Source organism: Cetorhinus maximus, chromosome 3 (genome assembly GCF_964194155.1).
Source record: "Cetorhinus maximus chromosome 3, sCetMax3.hap1.1, whole genome shotgun sequence".
NCBI classification, from domain to species: domain Eukaryota; kingdom Metazoa; phylum Chordata; class Chondrichthyes; order Lamniformes; family Cetorhinidae; genus Cetorhinus; species Cetorhinus maximus.
In genome coordinates this window covers 172,654,097-172,679,432 of record NC_135881.1, presented here as the reverse complement: position 1 = coordinate 172,679,432, position 25,336 = coordinate 172,654,097, and the positions used below count along the sequence as shown (strand labels likewise).

The 25,336-nt window shown below is 40.3% G+C and overlaps 1 protein-coding gene across 1 annotated transcript in view; it reads right to left on the bottom strand.

Moving 5' to 3' along the window:
• Window positions 1-25,336, bottom strand: part of LOC144673606 (transcription factor E2F3-like) — a 57,597-nt gene that overhangs the window by 7,368 nt on the left and 24,893 nt on the right. Inside the window, exons 2-6 of the mRNA XM_078535359.1 lie at window positions 17,555-17,666; window positions 5,841-6,060; window positions 4,260-4,418; window positions 3,109-3,223; window positions 2,670-2,808 (exon numbers count right to left, since the gene is read on the bottom strand). Coding sequence (XP_078391485.1) covers window positions 2,670-2,808; window positions 3,109-3,223; window positions 4,260-4,418; window positions 5,841-6,060; window positions 17,555-17,666 — 745 coding nt within the window. The remainder of the gene's footprint in view (window positions 1-2,669; window positions 2,809-3,108; window positions 3,224-4,259; window positions 4,419-5,840; window positions 6,061-17,554; window positions 17,667-25,336) is intronic.

Sequence of the window (25,336 nt, the reverse complement as noted above, 5' to 3'; positions counted from 1 at the left end):
TTAACTGGAATAGACAAAGTGCGAAAGGCTTAGAGGTGGCGGAATTCTTAAAATGTATCCAGGAGAGCTTTTTAAGCCAACACGTAGAAAGTCCTGCAAGAGAGGGAGTGCTGCTACACCTAATTTTAGGGAAGGAAACTAGGCAACTGTTAGAAGTGTCAGTGGATGAGCATTTCGGTGATAGTGACCATAACTGAGTAAGATTTAAGGTAGCCATGGAAAAGGACAAAGATGGACTGGAAATAAAGGTTCTGAATTGGGGGAAGGCCGATTTCAATATGATAAGGCAGGATCTGGCTAAAGCGGACTAAGCAGCTACTTGTGGGAAAATCTACATCAGGGTAGTGGGAGTCATTCAAAAAGGAAAGAGTGAGTGTGCAGGGCCAATGTGTTTCATAAAGGTGAAGGGTGGGATCAACAAGTCCAGAGAACCTGTCAAGGCACGTACAGGATTGGATAAGGTAAAAAAGAAAGCTTATGGCTGATACCAAGGGCTCAAAACAACGAAAGCCCTAGAGGAGTAGAAAGTGCAGGGGGCTACTTAAAAAAATAAATTAGGAGAGTGATGAGGGGGCTTGAAAAAAACACTGGCGGATAAAATAAAGGCAAATCAAAATGCAGTTTATAAGTATATTAGGGCAAGAGGATAACCAGGGAAAGAGTAGGGCCCATTAAGCACCAGTTTGGCAATCTGTGTATGGAGCCAGAAGATGTAGGTGAGGTTTTAAATGAGTACTTTGCACCTGTATTCACTATAGAGAAGGATGATGTAGGTATAGAAATTAGGGAACTGGACTCTGATATACTGGAACAAATTAGCACTGAAAGGGAGAAGGTATTAGCAGTTTTAGCAGGCTTAAAGTGGATAAAACCCCAGGCCCAGATGAGGAGATATATCCCAGGCTGCTGTGGGAGGCAAGGGAGGACATTGCAGGGGCTCTGACATTAACTTTCAAATCCTCTCTGGCCACAGGAGAGGTGCCAGAGGTCTGGAGGGCAGCAAATGTGGTTCTATTATTCAAGAAGGGTGGTTGGGATAAACTTGGAAACTACAGGCCGCTGAATGACAGAATTAATCTCCATTTGGAGAGTAAAGGATTGATCAAGGATAGTCAGCATGGCTTTGTCAAACAAATTTGATTGAATTTTTCGAGGTGGTGACTTGGTGTGTAGATTTGGGTGCAGTTGATGTAGTCTACATGAACTTCAGTAAGGCTTTTGACAAGATCCGGCATGGGAGACTGGTCAAGAGAGTGAGAGCCCATGGGGTCCAGGGCAATTTGGCAAATTGCATCCAAAATTGGCTTAGTGGCAGGAGGCATAGGGTGATGGTCAAAGGTTGTTTTTGTGACTGGAAGCCTGTGTCCAGTGGCATACCACAGGGTTCAGTGGTGGGTCTCTTGCGGTTTGTAGTGTACATTAATGATCTAGACATGAATGTAGGAGGTATGATCAGTAAGTGGGGGGTATCCTGGAACTCACTGTCTGAAAGAGTGGTAAAGGCGGGAACCCTCAACATTTAAGATATATTTAGGTGAACAGTTGAAATGCCATAGCACACAAGGCTACGGGCCAAGTGCTGGAAAATGGGATTAGAGTTGATAGGTGCTTGATGGCTGGTGTGGACAGGATGGGCTGAAGGGCCTCTTTCCAAGCTGTGGAACTCTAGGACTATGAGCATGACTAATTCAATATACAAATATTTACAAATGCTCATGCTATTTAAAAAAAACTCTTGCAAAAACATTAAGAGTTGAAGTGTCAAAGCAGTTAATATTGGAACACCAGAGCAGTTTGACTTTGCTTTTTTTTGGAAAAGGGAGATGGGATTGATTGGTGGTTTAAGCGTTAGAGAGAACAAAGTATTAGAAAACAACAAACTGTTCCAAGATTTCTGTAGGCCCGAATGTTTCAGTGACATCTTAAAAGGCAATAATGTGGAGTGACCTATTTAATAGAAAATACAACACACATGGACCATTTGGCCCAACCAGTCCATGCCAGCATTTATGTCCCACTTGAGCTTCCTTCCATCCTTCCTCATCCAGCAGAAGAACTCTCTATTTCCTCCTCCCTCCTATGATCATCTACCTTCCTGTAAAATGCATCTATGTAATTCACCTCAAACTTACCGTGTGGCAGCAAGTTCCACATTCTCACCACTCTCTGGGTAAAGGAGATTCTTTTTGTGGTGACTATCTTATGCTGACAGTCACTACTTTTGCTTTTCCCCACAAGTGGAAACAGTGTCTAATCCATATTCTATTAAACATTTCATAATTGTAAAGAACTTATTAGCTCATCCCTCAGCCTTCTCTTTTCAAGAGGAGAGCCCCAGCCTGTTCATCCTTCCTTGATGGGTATAGCCTTGCATTTCTGGCATCGTGGTAAAATTTTTTTGCACCTTCTCCAGTGCCTCTATTTACTTTTTATAATATGGCAACCAGAACTTTAGGCAATATGTCCAAAAGTGGTCGAAACAAGGTTTGATACAAATTTAGCATAACTTGTCTACTTTTCAATTCCATTCTGAGAAATAAGCCCTAGTTCTGTGTTTGCCTTTTTCAAAAGCGGCCTTATTAAGCTATCATATATAACCAAAGCTTGCGAGAGACAGACAGAAACATAAAATATACATAGATCAAAAATAATCACTGCCTCGGGCTTACCCCGGATTCGTGACTGGGAAATACTTCTAGAATGTTCCTGACTGGCAGCCTTCAATGGGCTACTGGATGTTCCAGTGTCATCTGGACACAAGTAAACCTCAACAGGCCCTCTCGAGCTTAACAAGTGTATCTGGAAATTCTAAAAGAAATGAAAAAGGCAAAAGATGGCACGTCAGATAAAATTAGCGAGTTGTTTGGAGAACACAAGCTATTGTATGCAAATACAAGAACAGGTTAAATAATCAGTTTTGCAGAGCTAAAAGTCCCCTCTTCGAATTTGTTTCAGTGAATGCCTGTCTGTACAAGGGTCAATTCCACCCAGATCAAGGCAAGAAAGGGCAATCAGGTATGCAAATAGGAGAAAAAAAATAATCAGGCAGTGTTAAACACAATAGCTGATTACATGCTTCCTGGCTATCTCCAATGAGCCTCGACTTACATCATAGGGATCAGATACTTCCAGCCTCGTTTCAGGAGGAGCTTTCACAGCTATTATCACCTGACCTTTGAAACTCTGGATCTTTCGGATGTCCTGATAAGTCACATAATTTAACGTGTTGCATGTTAAGGAGAGTAAACGAGGCATCGAACAACAATTAAACTGACCCAAATTCTCAATCAGCAGAGAACAAAAAACTCATTAGCCCCGGTTTCTTAGTCAGCAGCGAGTGCCAAAGTAAACTAATGGTCTCTGTGGTATGCAGTTCCCCTTTCCTTAGGTCAGTTTGAATCTAGCATCAAGTCAAGAGAATCTCCAGGCATTCAGAGTAGTGATGTCATTAAGCAGGGTAAGCATCTAATCACATTGAAATATCATTAGATAGAGAATCAGATAAATCTCACTTAAAGTAAAATCAGCGATTGGGCCTTACACATTGGATTATAGTAGAAGGTGCAATATCAAAAACTTTTTAAAAAAGTGAAATCATAATTGAGAAATTTGACATTCCACAAATGCATATTCAGCTTTCCAGGGGCGGAGGGGTTTTTCAGCAGCAACTGTATGGTTAGTACGCCATAAAAAACGCACTAAGCTCTCATTCAACAAGGTGCAACTTTTTCTAAGGTTTTTACAGCAAGACTAAAAGTAAACAAGCAACTCCTTGTCAGTTCAGTGATCTCTGCTCGATTGCAGTCTGAAGGTGCCTTAAACAGTGTGCACCCTATGGGGAGCCACAGAATCACTGACAACAACTTCTGGACTTCCACGTTTAACCGTATATGTGCATACTCCAGTATTTGCTATCAGCTTCAGGATAATGGTGGCAAATACTTTGAAATGGCTGACAATGAGATATAATACAAAAATAATGAAAGCATTACCCAAGCATTTAACTTTATAAATTAGACTTTGAAGGAAAGCTCTGCGGATTAAATACAAGTTGTTCTGAAGTTGGTTTTCTTCAATAAACACAGTCATATTTGGTCCCCACTTGGCTTGATGTTTTCAGAAACATGGCATTAGAAGCTGTCTACAAGTTTATTACTACCATGTTACTTGTCTTCACAAATCATCAAGTACATTCAAACCCATCATGCCAGTTCTAGTAAAACTCTTAAAACCTTTGAACAGCAAACTAGAAAGGATATCTTTGGTTTTCAGAATCCTCCGTTAGCTTTTTGAGATCCAAGGTGCAGCTCTGGATCAAGTCATCCAACCTCTTCTCTTTCAGGCTAAGTTCAGCCACCTCCCGGTTCAGACCCTGGCATCGTTTCAGCATACCATCATTGTCTGTCAGGCTGCAACCCCTGCAGGAAGACAGCATCACTAATGGTGCTCAGCAACTCAGACAAACTTCAAAAATTCCATAATTAAGACACTCTTCAGCTCCTATTGTTGGAAGTTGATGTGAAACAAACATGGCAAAAGTTAGCTGTTGAAAGATCACATTTCATTTTTACCCAACCAAAGGACAGCAACTTTCTCATACAATCCTTTTAACACAACACAAACACAAGATGCAACCTTAATGTTTCAGAATGTAGAGCCATCTTCAAAGTGGGATGGCCTTCTCTCTTCCAATTCTTTCATCAGACTCTGGCACAGGTCAAGAAATACCTCCATTCAGACAATCTCATCTATTTTGAAGACTCTTAACCCATCACCCTATAGGGAAAAATCTCTGGATAAAGTCCATTTGTTATAAATGGCATAGCTTGCCTCAAAGCAGAGCCCTTCAGCAGCCTGGGCCTTATACTTGCTCAGCACAACCACCACGGTGTTTGAGTGAAAAGAATCATAGTCCAAATATTCTGAGCTGAATTCTAAGTGGTGTTGCAATTGGAGGTCACAGGCCAAAACTTATGTTGCTGTTCAACAGTCATATTGACAGTCATTTTGTTCCCATCAGTGTATTGGGTGATGGTTTGTGCTTCCTGATCAACCGAACTGTTCAGAGTCCAAATCTATTTACGTCCTAACCCACATAGACAGAAATACCCGGAAAGGGTAAAGTGGGAGAGCTGCAGTGAGCTGCAAGCCCAGATCCAGCAATACAGGGCATTCACAAAGATCAAGGCTCATATCTTGGGCAACTGAGACCAAGCAAAGAACTTTGGTGTCGTTCAGTTCACCTAGAGCAGCATAGTGGAATAAACATGTACACAGCACAACAATCCCCAGTGCTGACCACATCACTGCAAATGGCACCACTGTTGAGTAGAGGGAAGCCATCTAGTCTAGAACAGATTCCATGTACTGCTCAACCCTGGGTTTCAGGTATAGAAACGAGTACTTGACAAATAATTGATTCTTACAACTTCGCTCCAAATTACACTGAAAAACTACAGATGCACCTAGCCTTTATTGATATACATTGAACAAGGAACAAAGCCTATCACTGGCCCCCTATCGAGCTCTACCTGTTCCTCCCACCCCCTCTACCAGCTTATATTTCATCTAATTTCTATATTGTTTAGTTCTGAAGAAGGGTCATACGGACTCGAAACGTCAACTGTATCCATCTCCGCAGATGCTGTCAGACCTGCTGAGTTTTTCCAGGTATTTTTGTTTTTGTTTAAAAACAAGATAGGTTGTCACAGCCCAAGTGTTAACACTCTCTGAGATATTCACATTACAGTAAAGTAATGTGGAGTGCCCCTTAAAAGATAGAACGGATATTCAAGTCGAATGGTAAATTAAGGAATGAGAATTGCAAAAAAAAAACTTACATCCATTGAACATTATTTTTGGATTTCTTCTCAATGAGATGAATACCCTCCAACACATTTGTGATGTCATAGATCCTTCGCTTTGGCACATTTAAGACTTCTGCAGCTCGGTTTAAGTCCAACACTCCATCTGGAGACTGGCTCAAGAGCTGAACAACATTCTTTGTGAGGGGAACCAGTGAGGTGTTGTAGCGAGTCTTCTCTGATGGCGACCTGGGAGCTATATTGTGGGAGGAATAAAAGAATATTCACTGACATGGTTCATCTTGAAATTCAAACTTACTCACAGCTCATGAAACATTTCGAATAAAAGGTGCAGATCCAACAGTAACCAACTCAGCAGCATCAAAGTTGGGTGTGGGCATCTTCCTGTTGCACATCCAATCTGCATCTACTAACTTGCACAGTGACCAACTTTAAAAACATTCCGACATAATCTGCCCAGACTGGAAGCAAAGGTTTCTAAATGGCAGCGAAGAAAACGTTCAGCTAGAAAATACTCTTAACCAAGGTGTTTCAGGTGCTTGTATGGCAAGATGTATTTGGTCCTGGGGTGAAGGTGGGAGAAAGATGACTCCTTATGAGGATGCTATTCTCAAAAGGGACCAAACCTAAAAAATGTCAGATCAATACTGGAAAATATTGGAAGCATTTCATACATGCTCTGGATCACTTCTCCACAGGCAAAAAAAATACAACTTCATCCTACTTCAAAATTGCTTATCTTTGCATAATTCACACTTAAATTGTCCAATTTTTGCCAATTGAGCATTCACGAGCAGACAGTATTAAGAAATGGAAACCTTTCTACTGTACTTTTGGCAATAATCCAGCTCAAATAGCTTGGATGAAAAGTGGAGCTCTGACAACTTATCTCTAAGCCAGTATATTTGAGACAATTCTATTTTCCAATACCATCCACCCTCCAACTTGAACAATACTCGATGGCAATTTCTTCTGTTGTTGGCTTCAGCCCACTGAAAACTGAATGAGGCCTAACTCAATGAAGTCGTCATGAGGATTTTAGTAGAGGATTGATCTCAAAATATGAGATCCCTGGTCCAACATATAGACAAATGCTGGCACGGCCACACCAAAAAAAAAATCCTAGACATGCTGTTCAGCATATCTCATCTGAGAAACAAAATGGCCTTTGCAACTTTTTCAAACATGCAAACAAAACCAACTTTCCCTTTAACTTCTAAAGCACAAAGAATCTCTTGACTACTCATAGCTAAAATGAAATGGGGATAGAGAGTATGGAGAAAGAGCATACTCCCCTTAAATCCCCTGTGGACAGTTTAAATGGAGAAGTCACCAAGGCTGACTACTGCTGCAGCGGGTGGGTGCATGGTGAAGGACAACAATCCATTTAACAAGCATCTGGCCCAAACAAAAATTGCAGACATTTCTCGAATAAATATTTCCATTCCACTCAGCTAAATGCCTTCTCAGCATCTGAATGTAACGTGACGGGAGAGGTATGTCTCACTTCCAGAAGGAAGACACATATCAGCCAGGCACAATCAAATGTAAAAATAACACATTCAGCTGGAAGGGAGCTAGCTTCAATCTATTAACAAGAGATCGGTCTCTGGCAAATTGAAATTAAAGATTGGCAGGCAAAATTGTGAATGAGCAACGGCAAGCATTCAGAGAGGTGGTGGTTCAGGAACAGACTAGATACATTTCCAGAATAGGGCAAGTGAGTGCATCCAAAGCTAGAAGTCCTAAAATGACAAAAGATGTTGCTGTGAAGGCAGAAGGTATGGCTGAGATACTAAATGAATACTTGGCATTTAACTTTGTTAAAGTTTATGTTATCAATGTTAATAGTAAAGGGGGAGTTGGTAGAAAAATTGGACGGGATAGAAATAGAAGAGGTGGTACTGGAAAGGTTGGCAGCAGATGTCACCCACCCAAAGAGGATGCACCCTCAATTGCTGAGCCACAATCTTCCAATCCTCCTTAAATATCAGAGTGGTACCAGAGAGCTGGAGGATTGCAAACGATATACCCCTGATAAACGGGAGAAGATAAACTCAGCAATTACAGGTAAATCAGTCCAACGTCTGTGATGGAAAAACTTTGACACACAAGAATGTAGAAAAAAAATTGTCAAATGAAAAAATATGGGTTCATAAATTACATTCAGCCCAAATTTGTTAAAAGCAAACAGTGTTCGACTAATTTGATTGAATTCTTTGATGAAGTAATGGAGAAGGTTGTTGAGGATAATGCAGTTGATATATATATATGGACTTTGAAAATACATTTAACAGGTGCCACAAAATAGACCCATCAGCAAAATTAAAGCCAATGGGATTAAGAGATGGTGGCTGCATGGATACAACATTGACAAAGGGACAGGAAGCAGAGAGCAGTGACGACATATGCAATGAGGCTCTCTGCATGTCCATGTTAGTACCAGTCCCTTTCAACAGAAATTAGAGATGACACGAAGCTTGGAAATGTAGTAAGCAGAGAGAGGAATAGTAGCAGACTTAGAACCAAGGAAGAGGCATACAAATTGGCTAAAAAAAAAAGCAATGGACCTGAGGATTGGGATCAGTTTAGAATTCAGCAAAGGAGGATCAAGGGATTGATTAAGAAGGGGAAAATGGAGTAAGCTTGCAGGGAACATAAAAACTGACTGAAAAAGTTTCTATAGGTTGGTGAAGAGAAAAAGATTGGTGAAGATAAATGAAGTTACAGTCTGAAACAGGGGAATTTATAATGGGGAACAAAGAAATGGCTGACCAACTAAATACATACTTTGGTTCTGTCTTCACAAAGGAGGACACAAATAAAATACCAGAAATGTTGGGGAACACAGGGTTTAGTGAGAGGGAGGAGCTGAAAGAAATCAGTATTAGTAGGGAAATGGTGCTGGGGAAATTGATGGGATTGAAGGCTGATAAATCCCCAGGGCCTGATAATTTACATCCCAGAGTACTTAAGGAAGTGGCCTTAGAAATAGTGGATGCATTGGTGGTCATCTTCCGAGATTCTATAGACTCTGGAACAGTTCCTACAGAACAGAGGGTAGCTAATGTAACCCCACTATTTAAAAAGGGAGGTAGAGAGAAAACAGGGAATTATAGACCAGTCAGCCTGACGTCGATAGTGGGGAAAATTCTAGAGCCCATTAAAAAAGATTTAATAGCTGAGCACTTGGAAAACAGTGGCAGAATCGGACAAAGTCAGCATGGATTTACGAAAGGGAAATCATGCTTGACAAATCTTCTGGAATTTTTCGAGGATGTAACCAGTGGAGTTGATGAGGGGGAGCCTTTGGTTTATTTGGACTTTCAGAAAGCTTTCGACAAAGTCCCACATAAGAGATTTGCATGTAAAATTAAAGCGCATGGGATTGGGGGTAGTGTATTGAGATGGATGGAAAACTGGTTGGCAGACAGGAAACAGAGTAGGAATAAACGGGTCTTTTTCCGAATGACAGGCAGTGTACAGGGGTACCACAGGGATCGGTGCTGGGACCCCAGCTATTCACAATATATATTAATGATTTAGTTGAGGAAACTAAATGTAATATCTCCAAATTTGCAGATGACACAAAGCTGGGTGGGAGGGTGAGCTATGAGGAGGATGCAGAGATGCCTTAGTGTGATTTGGACAAGCTGAGTGAGTGGGCAAATGCACGGCAGATGCAGTATGTGGATAAATGTGAGGTTATCCACTTTGGTAGCAAAAACAGGAAGGCAGATTATTATCTGAATGGCTATAAATTGAGAGAGGGGAATGTGCAACGAGACCTGGGTGTCCTCGTACATGAGTCGCTGAAGGTAAGCATGCAGGTGCAGCAGGCGGTAAAGAAGGCAAATGGTATGTTGGCCTTCATAGCCAGAGGATTCGAGTACAGGAGCAGGGGTGTCTTGCTGCAATTATACAGGGCTTTGGTGAGACCACACCTGGAATATTGTATGCAGTTTTGGTCTCCTTATCTGAAGAAGGATGTTCTTGCTACAGAGGGAGTGCAGCAAAGGTTTACCCGACTGATTCCTGGGATGGCGGGACTGACATATGAGGAGTGATTGAGTCGGTTAGGATTATATTCGCTGGACTTCAGAAGAATGAGGGGGGATCTCATAGAAACCTATAAAATTCTAACAGGACTAGACAGGGTAGATGCAGGAAGGATGTTCCCGATGGTGGGAGAGTCCAGAACCAGGGGTCACAGTCTGAGGATACGGGATAGGCCATTTAGGACTGAGATGAGGAAAAATTTCTTCACCCAGAGAGTGGTGAGCCTGTGGAATTCACTACCACAGAAAGTAGTGAGGCCAAAACATTGTATGTTTTCAAGAAGAAGGAGTTGGATATAGCTCTTGGGGCAAAAGGGATCAAAGGATAGGGGGAGAAAGCGGGAGAAGGCTACTGAGTTGGATGATCAGCCATGATCATGATGAATGGCGGAGCAGGCTCCAATGGCCTACTCCTGCTTCTATGTTTCTATGTTTCACAGACTGGTGAAATAAGCAGACACATGGCAGGTAAAATTTCATGCAGAGAAGTGTAAAGTAATGCATTTTGAAAGGAAGAATGCGGGAAAGCAATAAACTAAATGGTACAATTTTAAAAGGGTGTGTGTACAGAAATATTGCAGGGCAAAATGATAAGGCTGCTGAAAAAAAGGCACATGGCATCATTGGCTTTAGAGGAAGAGATTGGGGAAAATAATTATACTAAACCTTTGTAAGTTACTGGTTAGGTCTCAACTGGAGTGATGTTAATTCTGGGCTTCACAGTTTAGGAAGAATATCATGGCCTTGGGAGAGGTTGCAGATTTGCTAGAATGGTACACTTGGATTATGTGAAGAGATGAGAGAAGCTGAGATTCTTTTCTGCACAGAGAAGGTTAGTGGCAGATGTAATAGTTGTTCAAAATTGATGATTGATCAAGTTTGAATTTGATATAGTAAATAATGAGAAACTGGTTCCGCTGATTGAAAGGTCAGTAACCAAAGGACATAGCTTTTAAGGTAATTGGTAAAAGACAGGCAAGATGAGGGGAAATAGTTTTTTTACACAGTGAGATATGATGATTTGAAATGTCCCATCTGAAAGGGTGATGGAAGCAGATTCAGTAGCGATGTTGAAATGTGAATTTCACAAATACTTGAAAGGAGAAATATTCAGGGCTGAATTGGATAACTCTTTCAAACAGCCAAGGCGAGCATTTTAGGCCAAACAGTCTCCTTCTGTGCTGCAAGATTCTATGATCAAATCAAATCATAGAATGGCCTACTCCCATTTCTGGGAGAGTTCAAGCATTAACCATTACTTCTGCCAAAAGCATTCAGGTGTACCAGTTTCATTGCCCACCAGTGCTAAATCCATCATTTTAACACTGACTTTGTTATGACTGCCCAAGCAAAATTAGTAGTCAAATGGTGGGCATAGGCAGTTTATATTTCTGCCATCTGACATTGCTAGAAAAAAAAAATCACAATGCTAACCAATATCAGGAAATCCATTTCTAGCACACTGAAGTTCTAAGAAAGAGCTTGCTCGTCGGTTCAAATCTGTCTGAAGACCACCAGAACATTCATTCGTGCACTATCTTATCTAGAGATATTACGAGAGGGGCAAGTTTCCCAAATTAATTTTTCAAATCAAACAATCAAGAATATTCTCCACGGGTCAACTGTTTTGAAGATAAGTTGCTGAGTTATTTCAAAGAAAATGGCTGTGATTTTTTTCTCAGAGTGCACTTAAAACATGTGTGAACCCAAACTTTAGCAATGCAGCCCCAAACAATGCCAGTACATTTCCAATTAATAATCAGAACATTTAGATGAAGACATTAATTTGATGGATACCAGCAACCTGAACTGTTTGTTTCATTCAATATGCATGGGGGCAAGGCAATGTTTGAACACTTGCTAAATTCCATGAAATTGAATATGGATAACCAAGAGCATAGTGGACATTAAAAAAAACAACTGCAGTTTCAAGCTATTCATGGCTTACTGAGAAAGTTAAGAATAGTATTAGTTTAAAAGAAGAGGCTTATAATGTTGCAAAGAATAGTAGTGTGTCTGAGGATTGGGAGTATTTTAGAATAGGGGCAACCAAAAAGTAGATCAAAAGGGAAAAAAATAGAAATGGGAGTAAGCAAGGAATATATATGCAGATTGTAAGCACTTTCAAAAGTAAATAAAAAGGAGAGTAGTGAAAGTGAACATTGATCCCTTAGAGGCAGCGACAACAGACATTATCACGGGGAATGAGGAAATGGCAGAAACACTGAATAAATATTGTGTTTGTTTTCACAGCAGAAGACACAAATAACATACCAAAAACAGAGGGTAACCTAGGGGCTAATAAGAGTAAGGAACTGGTTAATTAATATTAGTAGAGAAAAAGTATTGGAGAAACTTAAGGGACTAAAATCCGACAAATCCTCAGGGAAAGATCACCTACACCCTAGGGTTCTAAAAAAGGTAGCTGCAGAGATAGTGGATGAACTGGTTATATTTTCAAAATGTTTCTAGATTCTAGAATAGTCTCAGTAGATTGGAAGCTAGCAAATGTAACATCACTGTACAATAAAGGAAGGAGAGAGAAAACAGAGAAGCACAGGCCAGTTAGTCTGACATCAGTCATCAGGAAAGTTTTGGAATCTATTATTGATGAGGTCTTAAAAGACACATAGAAAATCACAGTATGATTCGGCAAAGTCAACATGGTTTTACAAAAGGGAAATAATGCTTGAAAATTTTATTCAAGTATTTTGAGAATTTAACTCGTAGGGTAGATAAAGGGAAAGCAGTATACTTGGATTTCCAAAAGGCATTTCAATAAAGGTGCCATCGGAGCAGATTTTCAATGGAACACACCATGCCGTGGCACAGGGCCCCCAAACAACAGGGCGGGGACCCCAAAACAAATGAGTTTCAAAACATTCAAACTGGGTGCGCGAACTAATGCTGCATTTGCAAAGTTAAAAAGGGGAGCACAGAGCAAATTAGTTACTTTCAACACCCAGGGTGGTCTCGGCAACACCTCTGCCTCTGATCAGCTACAAAAACATACCCGAGAAAACATCTTTCAGATGCACTCGCTTTATTGACAAATGATCATTTTGCAAAGCGGGTCTGTCTCAGTTTCTGTCAAATCTTCACAAAATAAATAGCAAGGCTCTGCTATTCCACCAGGAAAGTGATGCTTAGAAAGTAAGTTTGAAAGGAGATTGAATTGTTCAGAAATGATATCAATAGATAGCTACGAGTTGCTTCTTTTCCAACCAGGTTGCCACAGCAATTATATTTCCCCTTTTTTTGATAAATCACTCTCCTCCCACATACACTCTCTCTCCGATATTAGGTGTGCCACTTGCTAACAAGACTGCTAGGGGCACACAGTGAGCCAACTCACGTTACCCAACAATAGTGAAGTTCATCCGCTCCCCTCAGCCCATGATCACCAATGCAACTAGGGAGCTCACTCACTGGTTGTTTAAATGAATAGTCAGGGCCACAGGTTAAAGATGTCAGCAGTGGCTCCAGTGCTAGCAGTCTGGCCTCTGGATCAGATGATGGCTGTGAGTTCAAGTTCCACTCCTGTCCCAATAGACATTCCAGGGAAGTGCTGACCTGTCAGAGATGCCACCTTTGGACGTAAAAGATCCCATGAGGCTATTTTGAAGAGGAGCAGATGAAATACTCTTGGTGTCCAGGCCAATATTCATCCCTCAATCAACATCACACAAAACAGATTCTGGTCACTATTGCATTGTCTGTGGGAGCTTACTGGGTGCAAACTGACTGTGGCCTTTCCCACATTCCCACTTCACAAGTACTTTGTTGGCTGTACAACTTTGGGACTTCTGGTGGTCATGAAAGGCACTATATAATTGCACATCTTTAAATTTTGGCATGGCTATGAGGCGGTTTTAAAAGCACCAGCCCACCATGCTGGGACAGGAGGAACTGTAGTCCTCACACATGCTTACGGCTAGCTTCTTACCTCAATAATGCCAAGTTAGACTCAATGACAGGAAAGAGAGACAGATTTGCCTGCTTTGGGCTACATCCTATCAGCTGGTTTTATAGTCACATCTTCAGAATCATTCCTTGGCTCTCACTCCAGGCATCATGTCCGGTGCAGAGAGACACCAGAAAGTGGATTGGAAAACGGATCGTGGGTCAGATGTTAGAGGGATGATGCTGGGCAGTCCCAGAGCCTCACTCCACACATTCCCATTTTCTCAACAATCAGCAAGCTTTGATACGGTGAGGAGTTTCAGTTTGGTCAGAGGTTGAAACATTGACCTCAAGCCAAGTTTTAATTTGACTTTAGTTTAAAGGATTGTAACACAGGCCAGCCTGAAACCACAACAGCAGATCACACTCTTCCACTGAGCGACACTGTTATGAGCTTTTCCAGTGAGTGATGAGATCTCAATAAAGTACAATGCTCCTCAGGTCTCCTACGTAACAGATGCAATGTCAGTGCTGTTTTGTCTCAGTAAACTGTTGGCACCAGAGCAGGGCTCCAGTCTGCTGTCTCAGTCCCTGAACAAAATTATACCAACAGGCTGGCATATCGATGTTTGAGTGGGTATCTAGTCAACTTCCCACTCCTACCTTCAGACACTCTTCCTCCCTCCCTCAATGTATAATCTGTTCTTGGTTTTTAGCTTTTCTCATCAGCAAATTCCATGCTTGTTCGCCTCACATCACAATATTTACTATCATTTAGACGAGAGGTAAGCTTGAATTTCAACAAGGCAATTATTCATGCAAGCATGTTTTTACAAGTGAAGAAGCACTGATCAATTAGTGTATTTTCTTGGCTTTGCCTTTCGGGTCGTGGGTGGAGATGGGGGGAAGACCAAGGATGAAACTCTTTCGAGTTATCAACAGTCACAGATTGCAACTCTTTCGAGTACAATCACAGTTCTTGGTTTCCGGGAGTGGGACATGAACCCACAACCCTCTGATTCAAAGGCGAGGGTGCTATGAACTGAGCCATAGCTGACACCTCAGGACCAAGGATGAAGCTGAACACAGGGCCCCACTAACTACAAATCTGCCACTGGGTGCTGTACAAAAAAAAGGTTAATACACAAGATAAGGGCTCATTCTATAATTGAGGATTTTTTTCCAATGCATCGTGTCCTACCTAAGCAAAATGAGCAAGACAATGACAGTCTACCTACCACAACTGTCAGTGCATTACATTCCACCTGTGAAATAAGATCAGCTAATGGGCACTCAGCTCATACATTTGATTCAACAGGTGATTGGTGTGAGAACCAACTGTGATTATAATAATTAGTTCACAACATTCCTTTTATTTATACCATTGTGAATTGCATTCTTGCTCATTCTAGGTGCAACGAAAAGATTTAACAACAAATTCTGCCAATTTTACCTCCTTTTAACAATTCAATATATTTCTTGAAATTCATGGAAATTTTGGATGAAGGATGCCGTTCTGGAAGTAGAATACTGATATACTGTCAGCAGTAAGACCTCCCAAGTCAGCTTGTAACAATAGTCCACAAATTTCCACAGCCATTAACCCTGAAAATGCCATCCTACTGAATTACATAGTTTAACATCACCTCTGAAAAACAAAGGTGCCATTTGCTTGTTCAGGTGGACTCAAAGTCCTACAACACGATTCGAAGGGAGGCAAGTTTTCTTTGTCCTGGCCAATCATCATGTGACCAGGTTAACTTTCATTAATCTAATTTGCTGTTTGCAGAACTGTGCAATGTAATTTTTTTTGTATCACCCCTCATCCTAATTAATCTACTTTACATAGAATTTAGAGCAGAGTGTTACAAAACTATAATAATTTTCATAATGTCATCGTGGGTTATTGTAAAGTAGGTTTATAGGGGTGAGTTTGGATGATTCTGTCTGAGAGAGATTTAATTGAGTTGGCGTCAGCTAGACTGCAAGCCTGAAATTATCAAAAGGAGTAAAGTGTAGGAGTGTACTAGAAAAGCGACTTAGTAAACACGGATGAGGTCTTAGCATACAAGGTGTGAAGGAAATTTGCATTTTTAGATAAGTGAAGGAATTGTTTGGATTTCAAAGGGATGATAGGATGTTTACAACTGGTAAAATGAGCAAGGCCGAGCAGTGTGTTTATTTTTCCCCAAAAGGAAAGAGGTCATATTGGCAACATGAAAGATTTTTATATTATGGGAAATGTGAATTTGTAAAGACATATGGAACAATGGAATTTACAGGCTAAAGAGAGAGAAACATTTATAAAGAGGAATGAAGGCTATGTTGGGGGGCCACGTAAGGTCTACCAGGTGTGTGAGAATAACTTTGAAGAAGCCTCCACCCATTTTAGCAAAAGTCTGCTGTGTCTAGTAACTAAAGTTGCAGAAAAGCTTTTGGAATTCCTCTGTCAAGTGGGGGCTGTGGTAACTTGCTGGCTTGCTTTTTAAATTTAAAATCTATTTTGGACTGTTACCTTAAAGGGGCTGTGTAGTTGAGTTAGGTTAATTAAGAATTTTAGGATTTCTTATAGTATTAAGTACTTATATTCTTATGTATGTGCATGTATTCTTCTTTTGTTAATAAATGTTTTAATTTAACTTTTAAAATCTCTAAAGGTCTTAGTGTGGACTCATTACTTCTGAATTCAATGTAAACATTTTCACGTAATGAATACAAATTGCAAAACTGTTATGATAGCGTGGCCAAGTTTCCCTTGTGGATTTGGTCCTCCTGGCACACATCGCCTGCTAGGTCATAACAACAGAATCAGTCCATTTGGTACAGCTGGTGTGTATCAGTTTCTATGCTCCACACGAGGCTCCTCTACATTACTTCAGCTAATAGTATTACATATCTTTCTCTTCCTTTCTCCCTCATGTACTTATCTAGCATTAAATTGTTTATGTAGATTGCGAACAGCCACTGTGGATTCTATTTTGGAGCTGGATTGAGACTTATAATTTCTAACACGAGAGAATCTTACAAATCAAACTCAGATCGTTACCTAGTTTCCAGAAATTAAATGGTGGCATTCCAATTGTACACTGGATGATGAGATGTACATAGTTCCAACCTATATTTGCCCACTCAAGTGCAATTTTCACCAAGATAGAGTTTTTAAAAAATGCAACTACATTTAACCAAAACAACAGCTCAATTTTTCAGTTTCCAAAAATAAATACAATTTGGATGCAACAAATAATTTTTTGGAAGTCACTGTCCAAGATAAAAAAATTAATCTTGAACCCTAGCCAAAGCAATAATGATTTTCTGTAGCTCAAAAAAATGATAAACTACATGACAGCAAGCAACCTCATAACAATAGAGGTTTAGATTTCAACTTGTTAAACTCTGGGTATGCCATTATTACAAACTATCACTTGAATCAGCTCTGGGAGCTTTTTACTTCGTAACGTTGTCTGACGGAAAACAACCATGAGATGAAGTCTGAAATTTGTTTGACGGAAAAACATTGGGAACAAATCAGGGGGAAATAAGTAGAACAGCAAGTATATTAGTGCCCTGCTCACAGGTGAAATCAAATTTAAAGCAATTACAGGACCAGCTAGTCAATTTATTACTGTATTACACTTTTTAAAAAACGGAGTAAGTTGCTGCCACCACTGGAAACTCAATCACCACACCAGAAGTGAGCTCTAACTTCAACGTGACTGATATTCAGTTAGCCTCGATGTGAATACTCAAGGTACATCAGATCACACTTACTTTTTGGACTATTTGGGCTTCTCATCGTACCTCTTCCTTTTCCTTTCGGAGTACAAACATCAGCAGCCAGGTACTGATGGTCACTTTCTTCCAACTCCAGTCTCCTCTTTGCCTGTGCAATGAAAAGTAAACCGTGATGCTTCCAATCAACTCATCTACCATCAATTCTCTTTGAAGGCAACACATGTAATAAGGCAGTTTGACACAGGTTCATTAGCTTTGCGCATTAGACCACTTGGAAAGCAAGTATTGAGAAGTACTGATATGTAAAGGAGATTTTTTTTAAAAAGCAGGATGAATTAACCCATAACTGTCACCTAGCATCTGAATCAGTAACAACTCTGACACAGGCTTCCTGCTGCATCAGATGTAGAATAAATATGAAACACAAGGTAAATACGAGATGGAAAAGGACTTCATAAAATGGAGCTTGAAAGAATTTTCCACCATACACCTTCAAGGAGTTAGTTTCAAAAAGCAGGAGGGTAAAGCTTATGCTGAATGGTGATGGGTCCTCAAATTCAAATAATTCCCCACTCCATAAATTACCACACAGCTGTACTTTGCCAGAATTTTTCCTGCTACCTAAAACTCAATGGTGTCAATTGTCAGTAACTGGGCTACTGGATGATACCATTTATTAGAATTTAGGAATCCAAACAATAGACCAATGAGCATGAACCAAGGTAGAAGTGCAACTGCAGTTTCTAGGGATGCACTGAAAATTCCAATTTGTGTATGCATTGTAACTCACATACAGGCCAACCTGGTTACTGTACAACATTGCAATCTCATGTGAAATGAGAAGGTAATTCAATTTTGCATTCCTTCGCAGACATATGGAAATTCAGCCAAGCCCAGGTTTATTACAACTAGGTTCAACTGCAATAACAATAGACATCTTAACCCACAAGTTCAATTTTGAATAAGAATAATCACTGATTAAAGCACAAGATGCAATATCTTCTAGCAGAAGGCTCTGGGGTCAGCCACAGTGGCCAATATTAAACTAGCAGATTTTTCCAACATTAGAATGATATTGCAAAATGTACACACTCAATACTAATATTGAAATAACTACAACTTCCCAAAAAAGTTTCAAATGCCAGTTTGGGAGCAGCGGGAAAAGATATCAAGGGCAAGTAATTGAGAGAGACATAGAGCAAGACAGAACATTAACTTCTCATTTGAAGTGATTTTGACTTCGTTTTTAAACAAAGCATTTACTTCTCTAGGTGCAGATAACAACCTGAAGCTAGGGATACTTCTAAGCTTGTACATGTTCTCGTGGTCACATGGATAACATCTCTCATTGTTAACAAACAACAATGTTGAACATCTTAGCTGAGTATTCAATAATTGCTTAATACAATGTATGATGGGCAGAAGACTTACAGCAACATGCACACATCTGTAATACAAACAATAATCATTCATCTCTCTGTAGCTTAACCCCTTCCATCTCTGTATCCTCTTCCAGCCCTACAATCCTCCAAAAACTCTGCAATTCACCAATTCTGGACTGCTGTGTATCCCCAATTTTCATCACTCCATCATTGGTGACAATGCTTTCAGCTGCCTAGGCCCTAAGCTCTGGAATCCCCCACCTAAATCTCTCTGCCTCTGTACCCCTCACCTCCTTTCAGGTGCTCCTTAAAGTATTTCCATTCAAACAAAGAGGTAGGTTTTAATCCCAAGAACAGCAGCTGTTGCATTTCAGACTCTAGTTCATCTTCAAAGCATACTGCAGTTTCAGTGAATTTCCACGAGTGTTATAACCAAGAATCAACATTCAGCAGCATTTAGGAGCTTTTAACTGCAATATTTCACACCCAAAGTTGCACATCATACACATTTGCCTGCTTTGAAAGGTGAAAAACATTTGGTCAAACTATTATTCAAGCTAAGACTTCAAGCTATTTCTTTACACACCCTATACAGAAGCAACGGTAATAGAGCAGAAAATCAGCAGCAAGTGCTCAAGCTGCAGCTACAATATATTAAAGTTTTTGCATGTATCTGATACTTCCTGTGTGTATCATACTTACAACCCACCACACTTCAGCATCCTCTGACTCATCCTAAGCAACGCCAGAGGGATCCACAAAGAATATTTCAAATACTCTGAAAATTGATTTAAAATGTGCCCAATGTTTCCAAAACCTAGAGACCAAGATGAAAGTAGTAAAAGTGCTTCATCATTATTGCAAAGTTGAAGCAGGGGAACTCAAGGTAGGGAATACCAACAGCACTTCTCCTACCAAACATGCAGAAACACCCAAGATGAATGCAGTTTTTCCCACTTGGCAGACTATGAAGTTATTAATTTTACTACTCAGATATCAAAGCTTCTATCCTTCAAAAAGGTTCAAGAGCTTCTGATAAATTGAAATCATACAATTGCTTGCCTCCTCTCAAACAGATAGCTTAGCAACTCCAAGTCTCTCTGTGTTAATACTTTATAAAAAAGGGAGAATTGCAGATGCATTCACTAAGTTTAGGCAACTGACAGTGCTGTGGCAACCATATGTCAATGACATGCAAAGAAATCCAAAATTTGATTCTTTTGCCAATCTTTAAAAAAATTGATTTCCTGCTGAACCAAAAAAGATGGCTGCTAAAAGTCACATGACTGCAGAATTGACCTTTGTTCTGGGAGTTAAGAACAAAAGGATTCTTCACGCAGTCTGTGGAACCTCACCGTATTGTACAGACCCCTTGTAATCAACGAAAGCAGAGAAAGTGCAGATGAACTGGCTCCCCAACCTGAGCCATCACAAAAGGGAGAGATCGAAACTCATTATACCAGAAGAGATACTGATAGCCACCTCATCTCTAACCTAAGGGGGAACAATGGATTATGGCCAGAAGCACATAAACCGATTGTTAAGCTGCAATTAACCCATTAATGGGCCATGTCACATGACCTAAGCCTCTGGTCTTTTGGACAGTTTTAACATAATATTTTTGGCCTCACAGGCAATCTGCTGTTTAACATCCAACCAGCAAACACCAAGAAGCAAAGCTCCAAGCTAACAACAGTCTGCTCCTTGAAGCTCGTCTCTGCTGGAAGATTTCCTACCATCGCCTGCAGAACTGACCCAGGCTCTGTGTACCAACTTCATCTTGCAGTATCAGCACCAACTGTAAACAGAACTCTACAACCTCGGTCTTCAGCCAGCTGAACTCGAGCTTCTATGTGAAAGAACTCCTCACTGTAGACTTTGACTTGGACTCTGGATATCAGTGAACTAATATTCATTCCTGTGGTTCTTGTACTGTTACTATCCATAGTTGTAAAGCTCTTTTCTATTCCGCCCCCCCCCCCCAACTTTCCGTGTGTGCATGTGGAGTGGGAAGTTGTGAACACTCCTCCCCAGGGTTTTGATTATGAAATAAACTAACCTGCTAAGTTAATCAAAACACGAATTTGCTGCAAGTTATTGGTAAATTGAATTACATAAACTGAGGGTTTGGGAAACACGCCACAGCATTTAAAAAATAATAATTCAAAACACCTTCTGCTTATGGACAATTGATGAGAGAAAAGAAGTGCAGTTTGCATAACACAACCTAACTGGCCACTTCTTCCAAAACTCATGGTCATTTCTAAGTAGAGATGTGCTTTATCTTGCCTCTGCCACACCAAGATCAGAATTCCTTTCACAAGTTGCATCGCTCTGTTGCCCCCTACATAATGATGCTTTCCTGTGTTCATGTTCCGAAATAAATCCAGTGTTGATTTAAGTTTGAAATATCTTGGCTTGTTATTACACTACATTGCTCATTTAGAGATGCTCCATTTCAAGACTACACAGGAAAGTTGATCATTACTGCAGCTATAGCTCCGTAAGATATTATTTCAGCTTTCAACTGCTCCTTATAGGGTATCACCCTTGGCTCAGTGATAACAATTGCCTGACTTTAAACTCAGGCAAATATAAACAATTCCATGGCGCTATTTGAATAAAAGCAGACAGTTCTCCTGCAAAATTTGACCAAAATTTCTCTCTCAAATATCATAATTTGATGTATGTGGGAAACAAACAAGAATTATGGGTAGGAAAAGACCTATTGGTCCATGTTCCACAGCTCTACTGTTCTCTGGAACAAGAACCACTTCCCATCATCTAACATCGGTCTGCCTTTACACAGATTAAGACTCCAATCCTGGTCCAACTTAACTTATTTAACTGAAACAAACTGTTTACACAAACACAATCTTGTGCCTTCTTCATCTTACAAATCACTCCAAAGTATGCATTTTTCTAGACTGCAGAAACAAGCTCTGTAAGACTATATTGGTAAGGAAGATGTTTTAAATTGGACATTCATCTTGCATCATTCCATTGTACTCTTTCCAAAACCTCAACAATACCCACTAAGAATGATGATTGAAACTGGACATAGTATTCTAATGGAATATAATATGCTTTGTTTTAGTGCATTGTCCTGTAAATACACAGATTTTGCAGTGCACAAATCGATGGCTACATTTCCCTACAACAGTGACCACACTTCGCAAGCATTTAAGTCAATGAAACACTTTTAAGGTATCCAGAATTCATGAAACTTGCATCTTAAATGCAAGTCCTTTTTTTCTTTGCCTCTTGGTTCCAGCAATTAGAGGAACATTACTTAACAGAATCCCATAGGGACACAATTTAAGGGTCCCTTAGATGCAAGCAATGCAAATTTGACTAAAGACTTGTCGGCTATTTAAGTAAGCCTCTTGATGCTTTTTTCTATAATTGACAAAAAAGCTTGCAAATAGGCTTCCAGTTTTTCCACTTGGACAGATGGGGCGAATGGCAACCAGGAGAAAGAAGAATGTGCGCGTGTTTTGGGTGAGAAGAAAGAAAACAAGAGTACATGTATAGTGGGTCAAATCTAGCTGTTCAAAAGCTGGAGCTGCCCGAAAACCATACGCTTTTACAATGTTCCATACATCAATGTTAATTAATATAAAAAAACCTTACTTGGACAATTTTGCTAGGTACTGCATTGACGCAGTGCGACTCCAGACTATTTAATGGCTTTGCGCGCCGTTCTATCCTGTGTTCCAAGCGACCCTTGATCCCCACCCGACACGGCTTGACCCAAATTGCCTACGGCTTGAACTGCCCAACCTGAAATCCAACACGGCCTCAATCCAGAGGTTGATGGATTTGAGGTACTGTACTTGCACCACAAAAAAAGTAGTGTGTGCAGGTAGCCCAGAAAGCTTGGATATAAAGCACAACTTACATACTTGATTACCAAGCCTGAATGTTCTTATATAGTTTGGTTTGCTTTCAGCAATCCGACATTCCTATATATGAACTAAGAACAGCTCTGGGTACGGTACCTTAGGAAGGATATACTGGCCTTAGAAGGAGTGCAGTGAAGGTTTACAAGAACAATAACTGACCTCCAAAAGTTTAAAGGATGAGGATAGATTACACAAACTAGCATTGTATTTTCTGGAATTTGGAATGTTAAGGGGTAATTTTTTAAAGAGGAACAGATATGGCAGGTCGGGGAAACTACTTCTGCTGACTGGGTAGTCTAGGACCAGGAGGCACAGCCTAAAAGTTAGAGCCAGACATTTTAAGAAGTGAAATTCAGAAACACTTACATATGCAAAGGATGGCTGAAATGGAACTTACTTCTGCAAACAAAAATTAATGCTTGATCAATTGTTAATTAATTTTTTGTCCTTCAAAGTTTTTAAGATATGGGGCAAAGGTGGCTGTATGGAGTTTGGACACAGATCATTAATGATCCGATTGAACAGTAAAACAAACTCAAGGGGCTGAATGGTCTATTCCTGTTCCTATTCCAGTTTATGCAGTTTTACAAAACTTGCACCCTAGTACTCACAGATCTAAAATTCTCACCCTGCAACTTTATTATGAGAAACCTCAACATTCCAAAAATAAAATAAAAAGTTCATTGTGACCAGCAGTAAATCCAGCACCAAAAAGCGGCTGAAAATTACCCATCCAGCAAAAAAACCCCACTGTATTTGATTCAATCATAGTTACAACACAACGCGACCCAAACAAATATCCAGCAATAGAAATCCCAGGTTATGTTTTGCACAACCAGCCATTTATTTTCAAATGGATTCATTGCACATTATGAAAGTTATAATTATTTCCAACAAATCACTATTATACTGCTTCTGGTGAAAAAGACGCAAACCATGGGTGCCATATGTAATTTCCTTGGAAAGAAAGTATGAGACATTCATGAGCTTTGGTTGTCAACTACACTATTAGTGCCCAATGCAGCATACGTTGAAGAGATCGGTGTATAGCATCAAGTCCACATGAAGAATTAGCTTCAATATCAGAGACAAAGGCTGTTAAACCATTGGCAGGTCAGGGCAGCAGGGTCTAAATTTCTGCCCATACTTTTTCTCACATAACCAGCTCCCAAACACATCACCTGGGATGCTTCCCCCACAGGGAGGGGGGGGAGAAATTGTAAAAATAAAACAACCTCCTCTGGCTGCTCCAAGGATTCGAGATTAGCCTAAAACCCTCTCCTTTCAAAAAGTGAGAGTGTATGAACTCTACAAGAGGGATTGGAGAAGAAAACATGTATTTAAAGGAGCTTTAAAACTTACTTCAGGTTAAAAACATACAAACATGATTAATAGGAGTTAAGCTGAAGGGTGAATGGGGTATATGGTGTGAATAATGTAAAAATGAAATTGCTGGACAAATGTAAAGCACTGCACATGGGAAGGAAAATGAGCATTTCATGGCATATGGATGGTGTTGAAATTAATAAGAAAGAAATTCAAAGACTCTAAATGGGATCGACACACATCAGTTGATCCAATGAATAGCAATTCACAAAGCAATATAATGCTTAACCGTATTATCAAAACATCAGGAAATCAGACGAAGTCATGAAGCAGAGCTCTACTTTTACTCCTATTGTATCCAGTCAACCAGGCCCAAAGCCAAGTACTGGAGGCAGTGCAAAGAGCCAATAAGGCTGAGGAAAGATGGGGAGGAACTGGATTTCTCATTTCTATCTCAAGGCGGCCCTGGTCTGCACAAATCGGCCATGACATTTGCCCACATAAGTAGTCATTGCACTTCAAAAATATCCCAAAGATGTAAAGGCACCACACAAGTTCCTCACCTAACCCAACAGATCAAATCTCAATTGCTAGCTAAGAGTATAGTTACATTGCAACTTCCAACTTCCGCTTGAATGCAAATTAGTTACGAGTGTAACTCAGGAGTCCCACTGCCCATACTTCAGCTATGACGCACGAGGAAATCTCATGCTGGTTTGAATTCACAGATTGCAATATAACTGAGTACCAAGATCAATGCAGCTCTTATGTCACTTTCACAGGCATTTAAATTCACTTGTGTGATCTTGCATAAAGCTAGCTTGCTTCTAGTCCGGGCCAACCCCAACACGCGGGTAACCAAGACTGCTTTGTGATCCATGTGACAAAAATGAACAAAAAAAAATAGGTCGTTAAACTTGGAGGTTGTCTGTTTAAATCCACTCAATATATTATTGCTACATGGGTCACAGCTGGCCTTGGTGACACAGGCTCATATTGCAAATCTGACTGAGGCATAAATACTGGCCAGGACACAGAACTACCTTGTTCTTCAAAATAAAGTCATGGCAACTTTTAGGTCCACCCAAGAGGGCAGGTGGAGTTTTGGTTTGACATATCATCCAAAAAGCAGCACCTTGATGCAAGCAGAGACATTGCATTGAATCCTCTGGAGCTGTTTCAGAACTCATGGCTTTCTGATGCTG